The 22,073-nt window shown below is 41.2% G+C and overlaps 1 protein-coding gene across 8 annotated transcripts in view; it reads right to left on the bottom strand.

Annotated features, from left to right (window-relative positions):
- BIRC6 (baculoviral IAP repeat containing 6) overlaps positions 1-22,073 on the bottom strand; it is a 4,524,268-nt gene that overhangs the window by 1,919,078 nt on the left and 2,583,117 nt on the right. For all 8 annotated transcript variants that reach the window (XM_044058419.1, XM_044058463.1, XM_044058448.1 and 5 more), the window contains exon 36: positions 1,485-1,668. In XM_044058419.1, the coding sequence (XP_043914354.1) occupies positions 1,485-1,668 (184 nt within the window). The remainder of the gene's footprint in view (positions 1-1,484; positions 1,669-22,073) is intronic.

Raw genomic sequence — 22,073 nt, 5'->3', positions numbered from 1 at the left:
TAAGGGTCGCCAATATAACAGATCCAAAGCCCCAAGTGGGATGGGGTCTAGGAAAATTTGTAATTCGTCTGGCGGTCAGCAGCTGATCAAAAAGGCGCACTACATCCAATTCTGAAAGGCTCCTGGTGGACCTTACTGATGCCCCTGAGGGGGAATCAGGCCAGTCCAAAAAGGGGCTGAAGGCTTGTCCGGCAAATGAAACTGTAGACGGTGTGTATTGGATCCGTGGTGAATTAAGGAACGGCGCTGACGATTCCATTTTGGAAACAGGCAACAAGGGAATGATCAGAGCCGAGAATGGGCTCAGAGCTGAGGTCACAGCTGGGGTGGAGGTCAATAGCGGCATTGAAGCTGTTGTCGGAAACTGACGGAGCAGAAATGGGGGATGTCGGTGCCAAGGTAGACAACAGGCAAAATGGTCGGAACAGAGGTAGTAGTGGATGCCGTAATCATCGGAGCCAGAACAGGCGTCGACGAGGCGATCTCAGTATGAATCACTGGAGCCAAACTCGGAGCTGAGGTGGTCAGAACCAAGGAGGCGATACAGTGCTCAGTAGAAGTCTTGTGGGCCTTGTGCTTATGGCTTTTGCCCCTATCACCGGCCAGTGAAGAGGGGTCTGAACGAGGACATTTCTTGTCCACAGAAGGAGGGGATGAGACCTCCAACACAGAAATAGCCTCCGAAAAAGACAAAGGAAGCAGGCCCTTAAGAATCAACTTGTTTCGTCTTTCATTTAGCATCCGCTGACTGAAGCTGGCACAAATATCACATGGAGGTTTCGCCGATAAGTGCGGAACCCCCAAACAATACACAAACTCTTCATGTAAATCACTATTCGGGAGTTTACCACTGCAAGAAGAGCAGTGTTTAAACCCAGTACTCTCTTTCTTTTCCAACATAACAGGAAACACACACACATACTAAAATAGAAGAAAGTGAAGAGAGAGAAAGAGAGGTTAATACCAACAATGGTATGAAAATAAATACCTGTGGATAGAGCTGAGTAAGAAAATAGAGAAAAAAATTAGCAAGCTGACAGGAAAATTTCACAAATACTTATAAAATTTTTAAAAATAAAAAAATTAGCTGGAGAGCTCGGTGAAACGCTGCTATATGGCTGCGTGGCAAACGAGATCCGAGGTAACTGAGTGAAGGGCACTGTGGGTAGCAGCTTAGCTCGAGGGTTTTCGGTGCATGCAAGCTTGGTATAAGGCCGACTCAGTTCTGAGGGCTCGGAACCGAACCCATTAGTGACGAATAGGAAGAAGATTAAGAACTTCAGATCAAAGCTTATGAATAATTGTGGAAAATTGTTTATCTCTGATAGCCCAAATAAAAGTCAATTGTTTCACAAGTCAAACAAGGTCAGACAACAATGAATATCTTCAAAAAAGCTATGCCAAATGTCTGACTGAAAACAAAAATAAAGTTAATAGACATTGCAATGACAGGAGTAATTTCAGCGCTGGTTTATAAAACTCACCAGTGATGATGTCTTGTATCATGCAGGTCAGAGAGTACTGCGCCCAGGCTCCTCCCCATGAGATGTCTCCTCGGTTGAAGTCCGTTCCTACCAGTAGCAACAGAAGTCTTTCCAATTGTTGTTCATTCACAATCTCACATAAACGAATTGTGGGCCTTGTGGCATTTGCAATTCTAGCAAGAACCTGTCATGACAGTCATTACACAAAATGCAGTTTAAGAAAATTAAGTGCAACCTAGAAAGCAAATATTAAACAGCATTTTCTCACAAGTCCACATTTGGAAACAATGTCCCTCTTTATCAACAGATTATTCAATAAAATGTATAACTCTCTCAAAAAAGCCAGAAGGAAAATGATTATGATTTGCAGAAAACCCAACACTTAACCAATAAGAAAAATATTTCACAAAGATGACGTCTTCTGTAAGTGTGAGGAGGGTTTCACAGATTTACTAATACCCATTAACAAATTACTATACTTCACTATCTGAGAAAGTAATGGCAACAATTTATTTTCTCAGGTTGTAGATAACAGATTTTCTTGCACAGCCAAAGCAGTCTTAAGATGGTATAACACATCAACTAACACTACTAGAGAAGAATCCATAATGATTATTAACATTTCTAACAAGATACGATGTCAGTTAAGACTTTATGTCACCTGCCTAGCAAATCCGGTACACCTACTTACCCATAAAGATGTGTTAAGTCTCGTATAACCATTGCAAGGTCCTTTGCCTGTTTCAGGCTATAAGTTTTTCAATTAACTAGTATTCTTAAGGAGAGTTGTTGTTTCCTTCTTACAGTATATCTTTTACCTTGACAGTTGTAAGCAAATGTAGTGTCTTACTGAAAGGAAATCAAACACACATTTTCACCTGTAACCAAGTCAAGACTTCAGCAATACTGGAGGGGGCACATTTGTAAAAAGAAAACAATGTGCATCTTGTTTTGGGTAAAAAGGAAGAATTGCAATATTTTATTTTATTTACTTATTTTTTTAACCAATAACGCATTTATTTTCAACACTCTTACTTTACACAATTAGTGCAATTCACATACATGGTGCACTTCATTTTTGCATCACCAGCCCCAATTAATATCTAAAAACAAAAAAATTCACTTATACAGTTTGATGTTGCCCAAAATGACCCTCAAAAACAGTTAGTTATGTACTCACCATAACGATTGATGTATGTGGTCCAACTCGCCTACATTCATTACTGACTGGTTCGGAGCAGATTCTCGGCCGACTATTTTTCTCTAGCACGAAACAAATCAGGTCCAAGAGTTCATCGAAGGGTGGAGACACCCAGGAGGCAGAAGGCTGAGCTCCGAAAGCCTTGAGGAATACAGACTCCTCCTCAGAGGGGGACTTGGAAGGCCAGTCGCCTCTCTGCCTCAATATCTCCAGGAAGTCAGAGAAAGAGACATCATCGGAGGACGACTTAGGAGACCCCTCTGCATCCTCGAGGTCGATATCGGAGGTGATGGACTCATCTTGGGAGTCTATGTGCTTCCTCTTGCACAACTTCTTCCTGGGAGGCTCCTCAGGCCCAGACTCTGAGGGGCCCTCAGAAAGTTGGGGACCACTCATGGGGGTGTCCTCAGGCCTTCGAGCTCCGCTGTCCATGGATAGGGGGGCATCAGAGGCTCTAGCCGGGGTGTATGTGGATGGAGTGACCAATCCAAGTGATGTCACTGATGACCTGGCCATTGCGCTCCTCATGGCCTCTAAGGCGGGCCTCCCCCGAATCCGAGGACTGACCCGTCTCTGAGACCACAACCGGGGTCGGGGTCCCCCTAGCCGAAGCCCTGAGAGGGAGACTCGGAGCCGACAGAAGTCCCAATGCATCCCCCTCGGGCCCGACCGAGGAAACCCGAGTGCCGAAACCAGATGACGGAACCGAAATGGTTGGAGCCGACGTCGGCTCCGATAAACCCGCCAGAGGTATCGGAGCCGGCACAAGGACATCACTCGGCACTGAGCACTCTGGCTTCCAACGACACAGAGGTGCTCGGAGGAGGAATCATCGGTACCGACAAGGGGGCAGGCTACGGAGCCAACTGGGTTGGAGCCGAAAACAATTTGGCTAACACCGGCGACTGAAGGAGCCTCTGGACCACCCTATCCACATCCAAATCAGACAACCTCGAGGGTTTGGAGGAAACTGAAGGAGATGGAGATCTCCTACCTATGGACTCCTGCCTAACACTGGGTGACCGGCTCCGAACTGGCTACAAAATGATCGGAGCCGAGGTTGACTCCAGTACCACAGATACCTCTTGCGGCCCAGAGGACAATGGAGCCGAGGAGGCAGTATCCAAAACAGAGAGCTTGTCCTGCGGCTCCAAAGCCAAAGGAACCGAGGAGGTAGTAACTACTTTCAAAATCTTCTCCGGAGGCTCCGAAGAACTAGATGGAGCCGGAGATCTTTTCTTAGTTCTGGTAGATTTAGACTTGCCAGTAGAAGAAGCAGATTCTAGATCCTCTTCAAAGGCGGGCTTATTTTTAAACCTGGAGGGTTTATGCTCCTTCTGCTCCTTCGACATGTCAGACAAAAACCCAAACACTCAACAACTAACAGTAGGAAGGCGGGAAATACTACTGGACACCGGAACTCCAACTTAAAAGTTCCCTAGGGAAGAAAAACCAACAAAAACAAACTACAGAACGATTTACGATGAAGAGGACTAGGTCCCTCTAAATTAAACGGGCCTAGCCCACCAAACACAAGGGAAACCACACACACTCTCCAAAAACTAAACCGAACAGGCTCAAACACACACAAAACACAATATAGCTATGAAAATAGCTTTTTTATATAAAGGAGAAGTACAAAAACTTTAGAAAGTTTAGTAAAAGTGTACTTAGCCACAGCCAAGCGCGAGACCACGTCCTAACTCAACGAGCGGCAAACGAGATCTGGGGGTTGGGGCGAGGTGCATCTTGGGATACTGGGTTAGCCCAGTCAATTAGAGACTTTGTGCTAGAGAAAAATAGTTGGCCAAGTCGGAGCCGATTCTCGGCTCCGAACCCCTCAGTAATGAATGTAGGCGAGATAGGACCACATAATATCTGCAATTACAGTTATATAATAAATACTTTCTTTTTGGTATACCCCATAGACAACTTTCTACAACCAAAATAAATACAGTAAAAAGCTATATAAACTATTTACACAATTTAGTGCATGACTGGAACTCCTATTTCTCTAATCTTTCCTAACCCCACTTTTCCCCTTTCTTCCCCTCTCTGTAGTCATCTCTGCCATCATATACTGAATTTAGCCTTCTGTTTTGTGGTTTTACCTTTAATCTTTCCTTTTTTTTTAAGATCTCAACAAAATATTTTACTTCCTCTATTCATGGTTTAATGCATTGTTTCATTCCTCTATTTATGGCCCCCTTAGCCACATGCATACAGTACAGTTCTGTAAAATCTTACTACAAAGGTAGGCATCCTTCTCTTCACTGTTCCAGTATTCATTTCATTAAGGATCACCTGCCAAGGCCAACCTGAAGTCCGTCCAGTACACCAAAGCCTTTAGGTTGTTTTAAGGAACGTCACACGTATGCTCAGCACATAGAGTAGGGCATAAAGGTGACGTGCGGACGTACCATCCTCAGAAATGACAGCCCCAGGAAGCATGCCAGTCAAAAGAAAATAGAGGTAATCAGTACATCCAGAACAGAAATGGACCAGGGGGTGGAGGGAGGGAATGAATACTGCAACAGTGAAGAGGGCATCTACCATTATTTCAACCACCAAAAACGAAAAACTCAGATAAAAAAGAAAACAAAAACGTCTCAGGAACGATGACAGCGTCCACGTGAAAATGTTTAATAAAAACAGTGTCTAAAACCAATGCTGTGGCAGATAAAATCCAAATGAACCAAGAAACTAATATATGCAAGTACAAAGTTAAGCGCTTTTCGTCTGTTTACATAAACAGACTTCTTCAGAAGAAAGGAAGCCCTGGGTTTAGAGACAACTGCTGGATCCACCAGGGAAGTTCCTTCTTGAGACAAGATAGAAGAGGAACTACAAATTCTAGGGGATGCACATGTTGAAGCTAAACTGACTTCTGAAACCACTGAAACTGTCTCATGTGGAGTATGGCCAGAGGTTGTATAGGTATGGTGGATGCCATGAACCCAGATCTCTCAGAAATTCTCTGGCTATTATAGAGGCCAAAGGAAAGAGTTTGAAAAAAAGGAAATGAGTGTTAAGGCCTTGGGAGGAGGCAATGGTGCCAACATAAGCAGAGTCTGTATCTTGCACCCCAGAAAAACATGGTCTTGAGAAAGAGCCAGAAAAGACTTTTTGAAGTTTATTGTGAACCCCAGGCTTTGCAGAAGAGAAATGGCAAAGGAAATGATGGCTGAAACAGAAGGTTGTTCAAGTAAAGAAATAACTGGATCCCCTAAATCCTTCAAAAAGCAATCACAGGCACAAGGCATTTGGTGAACACTCATTGGTGCAGTAGAAAGGCCAAAGGGCAAAGACAAGAAGTGAAAATGCCAGAAAGCAACAGAGAAATGTAAAAACTTCCTGAAAAGGGGGATGGATCAAAATATGGAGATAACCATCTTTGAGATCCAGAGACACTACATACAACTGGGGAAACAAAAGAAGGAGCAAAGTCTGAAGGGGCAACATTCGAAAAGAGGGCACCTTCAGAAAAGTGTTTAGATAAGTCTAGAATTGGTCTCCAAAGTACCCTCTTTTCTGGGTACTAGAAACATCCTGGATTAGAACTCCCTCCCTCTTTGGGACATAGGCACCTCTTGAATAGTACCATAGTCAAAACACCCCTAAGTATCTCTGGAAAGAAGGAGAGTTATTCCTGAGGAGGCTGAGGAATACCCATAAAAGGAGGAAGGGATTTCCAAGCCATGAACTACCCGGGTGAATAATGGACAGGACTCGGGAATACTGAGTAATCTGTAGCCAAACAGGAAGAGAGAGGTGAAGAGAGAGAGGAAAGTGGCTGGAAAGAATAGGACAGTCAGACAGCACCTTGTTTATCTGGAAAAGGAGACTTCTGACTTCACCAAACAAGTATTTATTATCAGGAAGGCCATCCATCAACTTAGCCTTAATATCATTAGGTAAAAGTTGAAGCAGAAGCCAAGAATACCTCGTCAATACTGACCCAAAAGCAGCAGGCCTAGAAGTAGTATCTACTGCATCATGACTACACTTGATGGAATAATGAGCCACCTGGGAAGAAGTCCCAAACAGAGATAGGGCAGATGTTTTACACTCAGTCTGGAAGATCAGAAATAACCTGACAGGCCTGAGACAGGAAAGCCAACAAATACCTGAACATAAAGATCTGATAATTAACACCCTTAAAAGCTAAGGTAGCAGAGGTATAATAAACCTTCTTGCCTAGCCTTTCCATGGCCATGCTATCCTTATCAGACAGCAGTAACTTGAGAGAAGGAAGCAAGCTACAGACACCACTGAGGGGGTCAAGCACGACACTTGTACAAAATGTTGCAGTCCTCATGCACCCTACAAAATCTATCAGGTTTCTTGGGAGCAGAGGGCTGAGAATCTGCAGCCTTAGAAGCACTGGAAAATACATCCAACATGGCAGCCAAAACAGGAAAAACAGCATAACGTTTAGGAGAATCCAGCTGCAGCAACTCATAATATCTTTTATGTACCTCAGAAACCTTAGCACAATCCCATTTAAAGAACTCCATCATCCTGGAGATAGTGTCCCCAAAAGAAATCTCTTCAAAGGGAGTATCAGCATTGGTAGATTCCTCTTCCCTCTGATCCACAGTCCAAAGGAAAGGGAATCTAAGAAGAGTAAGCAAGGGATTTCTCATCAGAATCCAGCTCCTCCTCAGAGGAATCTTATTCCCTGGGTCTTTTTAGGGGAGTACAGGACTAAGGCGGAGCTGGAACAAAAACTCCCTGAGGAGGTTTCAGTGTCATCAAAGCACTAAACAAGCCCTCAATGAAGGATTGCCATTCACTCTGTGGATCCTTAGGAGCAGGAATAATGTGTTTAGTCTTTTGCTTTTTCTTCAGTAGGATGTCGGCCTTATAAAATTTGTAAGGCTCTGACCCAGGATGACATTCAATAATGGTAGCAGGGACTTCCTCTCTGACTAACATTCGAGGAACACCCCTAGGGCCCCACAGAGATAAATCAGCCGTGGTTCCCCTGAACATCAGAAACGGATGTCTACAATAACTCCTTGGACGTGCTTAAAGTCAGATCCTACCCGGCCTCCAAATGGGTTGCAGCAGAGGGAATCCAATGATAAAGCCGGGCATTCACTTGCCTCGTAACAGACATCTGGCAGAAGGAGAATAGCAGCAGATTCTTAAGCTTCTTGGCTGCCTTCTTCACAGAAGTCTGTCCCTCGGAGAGGGAAGTTTCCTCCATCTTGTATTTCCCGGCAAGGGAAAACAGACACGGTTTGTGGTGGTCTTTATGGGGAATCTGTCTCCCACAAAGGCATTACCCTTCTTGGATGGCATGAAGCTCCACAAGTAACAATAAAAGAAAGGTAAGTAAAAAAGAACCCGCACAGGGTATTTGTCTACAATAGCTTGGCAAACCAGCAAAAGAATGGGCATTCATACAGACAATCAAGTAATGGCGTTCAGACTGGTGGCAAAGAAGGTCTTAGGATGGTATGTCCAGATGCCACCTTTATGCCCTATGCTATACAAGGAGCATAGATGTAGTGTACTGTGTACCTCACAGCAACCTAAAGGCTTTGGTATACTGGCTGGAAGTTGGGCCACCCAATGCAGGGGATCTCTAATGTAATAAATACTGCAAAAGTGAAATGGAAGGACATTTATCCATATTAGCTCCCTCACCTCACTTTCCACACTATCCTCTTCACTAATGCCTAACAATACTTCTTCCTTAGCTAATGCCTGTCCTTGCCCCGTTAAGGCACACTAATTCTTTACATTTTGTTAAATTTCTACATACCCGCGAAATATAGTGACAGTCTCTCAACTGCCTGTTACATCTTCAGTAGCCAACCTGGACTACTGAAAACAGCTTTTCCAACTTTACTAGTTGTTGTGTTTTTCGGCTTTACCCAGTTAGGGGTCGGCACAGCAGAACTCCGGTCCGCTAATGATTGGCAGTAGATTTTTACGTGCCGAGTTGCCAGCCCTGACGCACAACCCTCAACGAAGGTACGCCTATTCACGCAAGTCTCCACACAGAAGACGCTCTAGCTGAGAATCGAACTGGACAACGTCTTACTGTGAGGCGACAACGCTACTGCAGCACCCCCACCGCAGTACTTTTCCAACTTTACTAGTGTATAAAAATATTTGTGAATGCATTTCCATGCAAATGCACACAGCTTTCTGAATTTTACCACTGCCCTTGACATAGAGCTTATACCCATTCACTTCCAACAGATGACTTTAAGATCCTCACCATTCCTTTCCCATTAATCCAATTTCCTCATTTTTAGCTTCTTGCATCATACCATATATTTTTGATATAGCTCCCCTTTTCTACTTCCTGCACAACCCTTGCTACCGTTATTCACTTTAATAAATCTAGTCACTCCTCTTGTTTGATATAATACCATTTCAATTTACTTATCTCTTGCCTTACAGCCCAAAACTGAAAATATAATTCTCTCAGAACTGTAAATTTCCTCGTTACTTCCTTCCAACTTAATTTGTCTCCTTGATTCAACTGATAACCAATACCTCAGTTCTGTCACTTTTTGTTTTCATATTCAAGCTGTTGTCGTCCTCCTTCTACTATCCATTATTACATCTAAGAGAAGGATGTCTTCTACCAGTCTCTCAAACACTTAACTTGAAATATTTTACTTACTTCCCTGGCTAGTACTCCTAAGCTAAAGATGCCTAAACAGAGTTTCCCAAATGTTTTCCAATCAGTCCTGCCCTAGCAAGCACAGGCTTTAATAACTGTCATCTGTTTCCACCTAGCCTCATAGTGACTTGCATCACCTTCAGCTCTACAGATCAGCTGTGCTGCTTGAAGATAACTCTATATAGCTGGTATTCCCAACACTCCTTGCTCTACTGGCAGAACCACTCAATCCATCTTGCACAGGGTTTTTCCCCAGACCATCGGAAATCTCTCATCCTACTTCTCAGACTATTTAAAACCACCCTGCTTGGTGGAGTCCAAAAGGCTTGTGCTAAATAAAGAAAGTTAGGTACCACATGCCATTTATGTACCATAATTTGTGATCCAACTTAATTTTCCACTTTTTATAGCTTACGTTGAATTACTTCCATTATTTTTTCAGATATGCTCATATTTATCAGCCAAACAAATCCCCAAATATTTTATTATTTTCTCTCTCCATGTGTGCAGGTATTCATCTCTTAACATATTCAAGTCTCTGACATTTATCCCTACTGCCTTAGGTTATCTGGATATAGAAGATAAAACCAACAAACATTCATATAATTTGAAAAGCTCTCCTACATCTACTTGTGCATTTGATCTGGTTAAAATAATACAATCTGGATAAAGACTTATCCTCAAATTCCTACTCTCCCATTTAAATCCTTTTATTTCCGACTTTCTCAATAATTCTGTTTATGATTCCATCTGTAAGTCAAACAATAGCGGGGACAGTGAGCAGCTTGTCAGGTTCCCCTACTAAGTTGAAAAGCTTACAAAATAATTACCCGTTTCACTTGGGCTTATGCCCCTCAACATATTTCTCTACTATATATCTCTTTTTGGAAACCCCCTTACCTCTAACACTGCAAACAAGAACACTCATTTCATTCTGTTGAAGGCTTTCTCTGCATTCAGGATTACCACTGCCACTGCTTTCTCTTTTCTCCTGGCATCCTGAATTCCATCCATCTTCTAGTGGTGTTACTGAATGTTTGCCTTTCTTCTATAAAACCACACTGGTTTGAATCCACTAACTGCAGCAGCAACCTTGCTAACCATTTGGCCAGCGTATTCATGAAAGTTTTATAATTGCTGTTTAAAACTGTGATGAGTCTATATGAACTGGGTGTTTTTAAGTCTCTTTCTTCTTTGAGCAATACCATAGGGATTCCTATCCTTCATAATTCTTGGATTCTAATCATGTTTCAACAGATTAAACAGGTTACCCAAGTTTCTGTCAAAATCTATTCTTTTTTAAGCACCACTACTGGAGTCCCATCTGACCCTGGCGATTTATTTTCCTATTGTCTATGCATTATTTCTACAATTTCCTGCCTAGGTGTGTCTTCTACTAAGCTGTTTCCTACTACTTCTATTAGCTTGGTCATTCTTAGCTCCCCTAGACATTCCTTTATTACACTTCCTCATTTCTCACTGTTCTTCTCTCTTCTACATAATCTTTCAAAAACTTCCTTTACTCACTCAAAATCTGACTGGGGGTCCCCAATAACTATCAACTTTTCAGTTCAAACATTGATCTTTCCACACCCTATATTTAGCTGGTCTTTGTTTCTTTTAATTGTGTCTTCTCATCCTTCTTGTAAGTTTGTCCATTTTGTTGCTTCAATCTAAGTAACTGCATCACCTCTTCTCTCTCATGTCTCCATAAATGTATTTCTTTTTTGGAATCCCTTTTTAGTTTATCCCATTCTCTGAGCATCTTTCCTCACTCCCCTTAATAAATTTAATGATCTATCCTTTAACTTTAGTGCATTCTCTTCTTTTCGCAATGCATACCCTGGAAACATCCACATCCCACAATTTGATCTCTCTGTGGCCAGGTTTACTGCTACTATTGTATTTATTATTTATTTCCAGTCTGATGACCGGTGAAGTCCACTGGGCCCGGATAGCCCATTTTCAGTGGAGGCCCAGGGAGAAAAGCTCCAACAATGGCAGACATTACAATATAGAAAACACAGCAAAATATGGACAGAATGTATACAGCAGACAAGAAATACGATTACTAATATTTACATATCAAAGAAAAGTATTTACAAAATTGTTCCGAGAAAGGCAGTTGTCATTGTTAGATTCTAGACAATATTATGTCTGAATGACTTTCTTATAAGAACTAACAGTAACAATCCAGGAAGTAGTTAGTGATTTTTAAAGAAAGTTATTATCAGAAAGTGGAAAATAAGCTTAGAAATAGAAGAATTTACTATCAGAAAAGCATGACGAAAGGGTAGTACTGTCCTAACCCTAGCCCATGCAATTATACCTGTGTGCTCTTTTAATACAAGTATTTTAACAATCTGGGACAAAAATTGCCATTTTGGGCTAAAAAAAAGGAGTACCCCAGGTCATCACATTCTCCTTTCACAGCCAAGCTGTCCACTAGGCACAGATGCCCAATAAATATCAGCACATTTTTTTCCCTGCTTTTGTAGACTTTGAGACCCTTTTTGTTTCCAGCCACCTCTTCATGAAATATCATGAAATATGTTTCCATTTCCTCTTAATACCAGCTCACCGTCATGGAAGCATATGATTAATAATAATAATTATGATGCCCTTATTGTTCAGAATTTTGCTTTTAGGGGCGAACAGATAGTACCCAGTGCAGTTTTTCCCCAACACAATATCCTCTCTATGCTGCTAAGCTCCAAGTCACAGCTTCAAAGATCATCTCTTCCATTAATCAGAGCTTTAAAGCTTTTCATCTGCCAGAATTATTACTACTTCTTGCTCTCTGATATGATGAATGTGCTAAGAATGTGTAGCCCTTACAATTGAGTTTACAATGTTCTTGTCGATTAAGATGCAACTCCTAGAACATAACAATAATCTTTATGGCTTCTTTTCCCAACACTCTGAAAACCCTCTCTCTTCACAGGATTTGTCAACCTCTTAACATTCCAGGGTAACTATATATACCTGACCTACTACTGCCTGGCGTCTTTATTATCTTTTTGTTTTTTTCAACATGAAGCACCAGTGTTTATCCCCTTCCATATCTCTCTTTTCTTTGTTAGTCTTTCTTACACCCTTCACAAGATTTTTGACCTTCCTACTTTCAATCAACCTCTCAGTTTCTCTTCTTCCCCTTTCTTCCTCCACTGATGCACCTTGTTATCGACAGTCAAAACAAAGCTAGATTGTATTCCCAAACAAAATCCTCCCTTACATAACTAGTTACAAAAACATTTTCTTATAAGCCGCAGGCTACCGGCCTAATTTGGCACCCTAACTGCAAGTCTTGCGACCTCTAGGAGGGGTGGGTGCAATTTCATTGCTGTTTAAGACTCCGGCCTCTCTACCCCCTCCCCAATATGAACCAGTACCTAGGTTGTCAGAACAACTTTGCATGAGAGAGGTCCTCCACCCCACTGTCTCACCAGTTTCCCAGAAGGTAAAATAATAAAGTCAAAACACAGCTCGCTAAAGTCGAGAACGATTCTGGTTTTACATGCCCTTGAAATATAAACTTGTGCTTGAAGTCTTCACTGAAAATCTGCTTGCAAATCCCCCCCCCCCCCATTAGCTTACAATGTCAAATGTTATCAACACCTTTTCTATACAATTGTTTACTGTTTTTACTGGCCTATTCAATATTATAGTACCAGGTCCTCCAATACTCTGCTCATCTCCAAAACAATTCAGAATCTACAGTATACATCACATGTTTGAAGGTTGTATGAGGTTTTGAAATTTGCCTTGCAAGTTTCCCAAACCCATAACTATATTCATTCCACAGCCAACTCTCTGCCTTCCTTATCCCTTTCTTAACTCATTACATCCGAGTGACATCTCCAGGTGCATCTGCAGTTACCTCTTACTGCGCCTCTAGGCGTCAAATAATGCTTGTTCATATTTGCATTAATAATTCCAAAGCCATGCTACATACAAGGTATCAGAAGGTTTTATCTTGAAGCATACATGATGGCAAACACAATTGTATTGATATTTGACCTATGTCAATGACTATTTGTTATAACTGTAAGGTGATAACTTCATTTTTTAAAGGCTGAAGCCACGCCCACTAGAAGTTAAAGGTACACACTCAAAAGAGCTGTTCTGGAGGGAATTAATATATTGGTGCCTTAATCTGATCTTTATGTTTTCTTTTTGCATTAAAGTGTTACTGACTTTGTGTGTGTTACCTGCAACCTGTTGTTTCATACTGTCCCTTATAGATGGCTAGATCCAGTTTCTCATCATCTGTCTCTTGCTTTGGGAGGGCACTGTCAATCAAATATTTCCACTTTTATAGATAAATGGCTCTTATTTAATTCCCTTCATCGTTCTTCTATCTTAAACCTTACGGCCCTCTCAAGTTATATTTGTCTTCCTTTGCTGAAGTGCTATTTACTGCCATCTGCATTAAAGCTCATTTTCTCTTCTTTGGTGGCTTACAAAGAAACAGTGTTCTATCCATCATAAAGGGATCATAATAGGAATTAGCAATTTTTCCTTTCACCTCACTCAACAGAGTTGCTATATGCAACTGTTTACAAAAGAGAAAACTCATGGTGCCATAACAAATGTTTCCTTTTCTTCATTCTTTCTTTTGCTCTTCACTGACAATTCTTACTGGAGGGTACATATTTTGTCTCATAATACTTAGCCAACATTTCTAAGCTTTGTAATATCTGTAAGGCTCCTTCCCAATGATCAATGTCCTCCTTTACCCCCTTAACTATGGATGTGACTTTTACTATCTATCTTAAAAAAGTGATAACACTGTGAAACTTTAGATCTAACCAGAGGAGCCCTCTTACAGATGTTGTAAGTTTTTATGTGAATTACATTGTGCATTTTCAGTGATCAAAAGTCACCTTATATCCACTGTTGATTTACACATTGCGAGTGTTTCACTTCATTAGTATTTCATGGTTCTATGTGTATTTATTTAGTCATTTTCCCTGACCCCCATTCCCACCCCTCCCACTCAGTTGGATGGAGATATTCTCTGTCTATCCTGAAAGTGTAGGAAGTGTGGAACCTTCTTCTTTCCCCTTTTACTTTAAAAACAAGGTATTAGTCTCTTGTGGGGGGGGGGGGGCATCATTGGTACATACATTCCTACACCTCTTAAGCATTAGTACATGTTTAGTAAGCATACAACATGTAAACTGAAAACTAATGGACATGGTTTCATCACAATAACAGCCTACAAACCTTTCTAACATAGATCAAACGACAAATCAACCTGAAGAAACCAAAGAACAAACCCAAAAAAACAACACAGGTGGCGACTGCAAGGTGAAAACTGCAAAGTCCAACAAAATTTCATCTTACAGTCGCCACCTGTATTGTTTTTATAGATGAAACGCCCCCAAGTCCACTTCAATAAGTTTGTGTCCATTTCACAATCCTAAATTCCTACTACATAATGACAATAAATCTTATTTAACTTTATGTCATGAGTAAGTTCTTCTTTATAAATATCATCCTTTACTATATACATCCTGTGACTCCACTAACACCTAAACTATTTACAGCCATGGTCCACCCAGGACTTCATGCCTGAAAATTAACACTGCACCCCTTGTACTCCCTTCCATATTTCTCAACTCTTAGTCCCTTTTGGCTTGTTGCACCTGCAGAATTTCCACCTTCTCTCACATACTTTTACATTTTCTGAGCAAAGGGGAGAAAGTTTTTGTCACTAGATCCTCCATATAAAGCTCTTGCAGATCCCTTAGGGTTTGCTTCTCCATACCAGTGTCTTCACCTTCCACTTCTACATTCCTATTTCATGCTGATTTTGAAGCATTCAGTGCCAAATCCGGGACCCCAAACGACCCCCCCCCCCGGAAAAATCATTTTAATGTTGCCAGATACACTATCTTGAAATGCAAGGGCAAGCCTTTCAACCTAGACAACCTCTGCAATGGGCGAAAGGCTACTGGCAGTAGAAGCAAAGTAGTCATTGTCTACATACATTCCACAAAGTATTTTATATCCTGGCTTCCAAAACTGTCAATCTTTCTTTTAAGGCATAACTTGTAAAATGATCAAGCACCAGTTGGTTGCATTTCCTGATGCCTCCTCCTGGAATCCACATGGTTCAGTCAGTGCACCCTCTCTATACAGATCTTTGTTTTCTAGAATATTGGACCAGTTTGACAGATGTTTTTGGATAAACGCTTCATACAGTCTTTGCCTTCTGGTATACAGATGATTTGGAGGGACTGAGCTCTGTCCTCCTGGTTAATAAAGTTCACTTGCAACAGTTTCACCTTTGCATCTGTCGCTTTAGTCCTAGCTTTCTCGCTTTCCTGTCTCATGTCCTGGAACAATCAGAGTACTTAACTGCCTCTGATATAGATTTATCAGTCTCTCTCTTTTATTCCTCCAGCTTTGTGTTAATTTTTTGCACCTTGAAAAACCTCTCAATTAAGGTTACTTCTTCCTCTCTATTACCTCACTGTACACATTGCTCAGGGACACCTGTCATGGCTGGCAATCTTGCTGCTTCCTCTCCACACACAAACCCCCCAACCCCCTTTTACTTTTTTTGACACTCAAACTTCATGCCCCGGATCGGCTATGTTTTCTCATATAACACTGCAAGTTTTTTAAACTATCTGCTTGTCATTCACTGGGCTTTTACTCTTAAACAATACATAATCTGGGGAGTACCAGAAAGATAACACTTAACACATTTGTGCCATACCAGAAGTCGGTTCCAAGGAAATATGCCAAAAAACTGTAATGTATTCCACATTTTGAAAGACTGAAAAAAATGGAATAGCAGCAGAATTTGGGATAAATGGAGGAAATAAAGTATAACTAAAATTTTGTTGCTCAACAGCATTTAACTCAGTAGACATATGCAGTTTCTATTGAGAATTCCAAGGAGCAAAAAAGGAAAGGTACTAGCTCCTGTGTCACTGTGCACCCAGGAATGTGCCCTTTACAGCTGCATGAACAGCTGCATGAGCAAATACTTCAGGTGACAGAGATCTGTTATGCATTTTTTAATAAAAAAAAAAAGTCCAAGCAAAACCATCAATGTACTAATTATGACATCCACTGCATATGGCTGTAACATTCAGTTTTGTGCTTTTGCACATGATCTTTAAGAGCACCACTGTGAATACTAGGGGCTGGATCCTTCATGTGGTTAACAATCTTAGTTAGGTATTGACTGTACTATAACAGTCTGAAAGTTAATAGCCATAACAGTTAAACTAGCAGACTGTAAGCACACTGTACACATTTCTCTTCCCAACCCACTCAGGACTGCACTCTCTAGCATGAGGAATAATATACAGAGCAACCTTTTCTTCTGTCCTTTAGAACTAGACAAGTCTGCAATAGTTACTTATTTTTGTTGATAGTGCAAGTCCCAACTGCCACAGCCTACATTCAAAGGAGACCCAAGGTGTTTTCATAATGATTACAGGAATCCTAGTTAGAACACAAAACTCCAATAAACTTTTCAATAAATGTCATGTGATATTTTACCATTAAATTCACGCATATGGTATCTCAGTTTAACAATTCATCTGCATGTCTGTGTAAGAGGAAGCCAGCAAACTTTATGCTGCATTCACTATCAGTGATGGAAATATTAATCCAAACAACTGGTTGGAGGACAGAATCAATAATCTTCCAACTTTCTTGGCATCCATGGTTAAGTGTGCTTGTCTGCTAAACCTCTGACACTGCAGCAGCAGTAAAAACAGGGTCAACCATTCTGGGTTTCTATACAGAAAATGACCTTGCTTCTAGACTTTGTAAATATCTGCTGGGAATCTTTGGGACAGGTGACTAAAATTATATTTCAGAGAAACATTTCAGAAAACATTTTGAAAGGTAGTATCAAAAAAGAAGGGCCTGATAACATTTTGGCTTCTTGTAGTTCATCACTTCACCATATCTCATCTTGGGTGAAAGGAAGGATTATTTACAATATTCTTTCTTGAAGTTTAAAATATCACCAGAAGTAACATTTCCTGCAAGAAACTAAAGAACAATTTTCATCCTCAAAATATGCATCAAGCCCCGTAGGCGATTCAATACGAGGACGAAAAACCTAAACCTAACTGCTCGCCATCATACAAAAAGAAACAAAACCTTATTCTCTTTCTCTCCTTTGCAACATTTGAGACAGAATGTTTGAAAAGTATATGTTGTGGCCCTAACAGACTTTTACAAAAACAACACCTTCACTTTCAGGCATCACTTTAGTGATCAAAGTGGCCTAGTCAGCTATAACCATCCCTCTGGAACAACATGTACCAACAAAGGGGTGCTGGTGGAAACATAAGAAAATGAGTGGATACCCTCCATTGGACTGATGAACTAGTTTGTGCATCAGCTGCTGTAGGATGGGCTGCAATGCAAAGTACATAAAACTTCCACCTCTTGATCATCAACACCTGTATGGTACCTGAAATGCCCTTTTTTTTTAAACCTTACAAGTTTCACTGTCCCATTGGTCTCCACATTTCTTTAGGAAATAATGGTTCAGGACAAACTTGTAAATGCACAGCTCACTTTGCTAAAATTTATCACTATGTTCACAAATATCAGTACTGGCGGACTCATCCCTAAATACAGTGAGAAATCATCTTTTATGGCATCCGATAAAATTAAAAGCACTTTTTGGTAATCTTTTTCAGGGATTTCACAAAATAAATAAATAATCACACAACAAAAACTTAAATTTTAAAAATCATCAAAATACTTTAAAACCTCAGGCAAAGATACATTTTTCAAAATGCTTCGAGATCAATTCATGAATAAACAAATAGCTCAAAAGTTAATGGATCATACTGTTCATTTCAGTAGACAAACATAAATCTTAAAAAAAAAATTTATATATACATTTATATACCTATATCTAGCTGTATCTATCTCTCTCTCTCTCTCTCTCTGTTTACTATCACATTGTCGATCGCACTATGTGCGATCAACCAATGTGTGAAACTCAGGTAGCAGAACCGGAAGTGCAATCACGGTATTGTCGAACCTTACAACAGCGAACATTCACTATAGCAAGGTTTGACAATGTAGTGCAGATCGCACTATGGTGGGGATCGGGAAATGTACCCTTTCCCCAGTGTAGTGCAATCTCGGAGTTTGCATATATAACTGGGGGGGGTGTAGCCCCCAAATGGGGGATGCAGGGGGGCTTGCCAACCCTTCAAAAACATGTTGTAGAATGTTGAGTAGATATGAGCATTTCAGTTTAGTTGACATATTCGACTTCAATTAAATGCTCAGTTCGGCATTTACAGTGTTCGGTGTTCTGACTTCCGAACATTTTGTTCAGACATTTGTACATTCGAGCATTGTACTGTCGAACATGTGATAGTAAACATACACATATATATATATATATATATAAATATATAAAAGAGAGAGAGATACATACAGACACACACACACACACACACACATATATATATATATATATATATGTGTATATATATCTATATATATATATATCTATATATATATATATATATATATATATATATCTAAGGGAGTATTGCAATATGTCAAGTGTGTGTGTGTGTGTCTATGGTCAAAATCTGTTTAGACAACAGCATATGCAACTAAGCAACTGATCTACAGGTGTGCAAGATCACACAATTCAAGGTTGGGAAAGTGCAGTTATGTAAAATCTTACCACAACAGTAGATGTCCTTCTCTTCACTGTTGCAGTATTCATAACTGAAGGGATCTCCTGCCAAGGACAGCCCAACATCTGGCTTACAAGCACCGTACATCACACGTATGCTCCCCATGCAAGGCATAGGCATAAAGGTGATGTACGGAGGCACACACTCAATGAAAAAATGTCCCAGGAGGAAAAGAATGTCCCTAGGGACAAGGAAGAACACATGCATCCACCAAAGGAGAAAAGGGAGAAGAGCCCCTCAGTCAGGAGGGCAAGAAAGAACAGGCTAGAGCAGAGGGGGGGGGGGGAGCGGAAACTCCAACAGTGAAGAAAAGGACATCTACTGTTATGGTAAGATTTTACACAACTGTACTATATCCTTCCATATCAGTGTTGCAGTATTCATACCTGAAGACAGAGTACAAAAGCTCAAGAGGAAACCTAGTTTGAGGATGGTACTGAAGAACCGTCCAGAAGCTTATAATGCTCAGTGAGGTTATGAACAGAAGACAACTAGCACCCTCAAGAATGGAATAGGTATCCAACCCCTTGAAATAAACACCAGAGGAGGCAGAAGCCCTTGCAGAATGAGCCTTTACTGATGAGGAAAGGCATCTACCATCAAAAGAATAACAAAAAGAACTGGCTTTAGAAATCCAGGAAGACATGGTTTGCTTAGAAACACTTAAACCCAAAGCCATAAGATGAAAGGAAAAAAAGATGCTCCTATTTGGGAACAACTTTAGTTTTGTCCAAATACTATCTGAGATGTCGATGCAAAGTGAAGAACATTCTTGCTGGCAGACTGTGGAGAAGGAAAAAAGGAAGGCAAATTAACAGACTGATTAAGGGACAACTCACTGACCCACCTCAGGCATAAAAGAAGGGCTAGTATGAGGAGACACCCTGTCTCTGTGGAAAAGTAAGAATGAAGGAACAGCCATAAAGCCTGAAAAGTTTATACACCGTTCTTGGCTGAAGTGAGAGCAAAAATAAGAACAGACTTCCAAGTACAATGCTGTAAGGAAGCAGAATCAGCAGGCTCGAAGGAAGCCTGAGTCAATTTTTCAAGAACAAAACTGAGGTCCCAGGAAGGAGGAATAGGCTTCCTGGGAGGTCTGATCTGAAGTACACCTTTAAGAAAATACTTGACCTCAAACCTAGAGGCCAGAGGATGAGTCAAGGGCAGACATACAGAAATTGCTGACAGATGAGCTTAAACTGAAGAACATGCCAACCTGGCATGGAGGAAATAACACAAGAGAAAACCAGAGAATGTCCACAGACTGGGGATCCTGATGGCAAGAGAATCACCAAATAGAAAATATTACCATTTGGACAAATATGACTTCCTGGTAGTGGGCTTCCTAGCCTCAACCAGGACCTAAAGCACGCCCTCAAAAAGAGGTGCCTAAAAGTTATCAAAATCCTACTACCCACAACGTCAGTTGAAGAGTTACCTGTGTAAGAAGGTGTGGTGATTGACCATGACCAAGTGAAAAAGAAGGGGGAACCAATGCTGTCTGGGCCAAAAGGGAGCCACTAGCAAGACTTTGGGACAGTCTTGCCTGATCATGTGCATGACTCATGGTAAAGTACAGTTTTGTACCTACCATAAATGTAGATGTCCGATAGGTATGCATCTGCAGTCATAACATATGGGTTGTCCTGCCTCAGGCAGCCCTTCGGTCGGCCGGATTCCAAAGTCTGGGTCTGGCCTCGGCTGATGTCGCACTTTCCCCGACGTCAGAGCTTCTGGGGTATAAAGGCATCAGCCAACGCCATTTTCCTCAGTGTTTCTTGCCCCAGATGCCAGGTGCCCTCTAGGAAGGCTAAATTTGGATAAATGTTGAAAATTCCAAACAGTAGCAAACAATATATATATATACATATATACATACAAACAAATACACCATAATAGATTCCCCCAGCTAGCTGAAAGAGGGGTAAGCACCCTAGGAATACCACAGAGGGGAAGGAGGGTGGGTAATCCTGACTGCAGATGCATACCTATCGGACATCTACATTTATGGTAGGTACAAAACTGTACTATGTCCTTCAAGGATGCATCTGCAGTCATAACATATGGGTAGAATACCATAGCCAAACTGGGGAGGAGGTACTAAGATAAGGATGGTGTAGTTAAGATCCCCTGTAAAACTGCAGTTGCAAAACCTGCTCGGGATCTGGAGTATAAAGGTAGATTGTAGTGCTTGGCAAATGTATGCACCGAGCTCCAAATAGCAGCTTCAAAAATGTCCTTGGTAGCCACCCCTTGTAGGAAAGCTGTAGTGGTGGCTGTGGCTCTTGTGGAATGAGGCCTGATATTTTCAGGAGCTGTCTTTCCATGAAAAGAGTAGCAAAAACAAATGCAATTTCCTATCCATTTTGAAATTGTCTGTTTGGAAATTGCTTTTCCTTGCACTCCAGTTGCATATGCTACAAATAGTTGGTCAGTTTTTCTGCTGGTTTTAGTTCTGTCCAGATAGTAGCGTAGTTGTCTGTGCACATCCAAGGTGTGCAATAGTTTTTCCCCCTTGTTCTGTGGGTTAGGGAAGAATGTAGGCAAATGAATAGCTTGGTTCAAGGATACCCTGGATACCACCTTTGGCATGAAAGTAGGATTGGTTCTCAGAGACACTCTATCCTGGTGAAAAATAAGGAAAGGCTGCACTGCCATTAATGCCTGTAACTCGGATACTCTTCTTGCTGAAGTGATTGCCAGAAGGAAAGCAGTTTTCCAAGATAAGAACTGTAAGTCTGCTGATGCTGCTGGTTCAAAAGGGGGTAGTGTTAATTTTTCCAGCACAAAATTGAGATCCCATGCAGGCAGAGGGGGTCTCCTTGGAGGTTTTACATTTTTGATCCCTCTTAAAAATTGTCTGAGGAGAGGGTGAGAGAAGATAGGAGGATCCATATTGTACTCTGCTGAAATTGCTGAAGCATGAATCTTAATGGAAGAATAGGACAGGCCATTGTGGAACAGTTCTGCTAAGTATTCTAGGATGTGTGCTAGGTTTGCCACTGTGACATCTGTACCCTTTGATGTGCTCC

The sequence above is a fragment of the Protopterus annectens genome, chromosome 1.part2 (assembly GCF_019279795.1).
Source record: "Protopterus annectens isolate FY-2018-M chromosome 1.part2, PAN1.0, whole genome shotgun sequence".
Lineage (NCBI taxonomy): Eukaryota > Metazoa > Chordata > Ceratodontiformes > Protopteridae > Protopterus > Protopterus annectens.
This window is presented reverse-complemented; position numbering and strand designations above follow the sequence as displayed.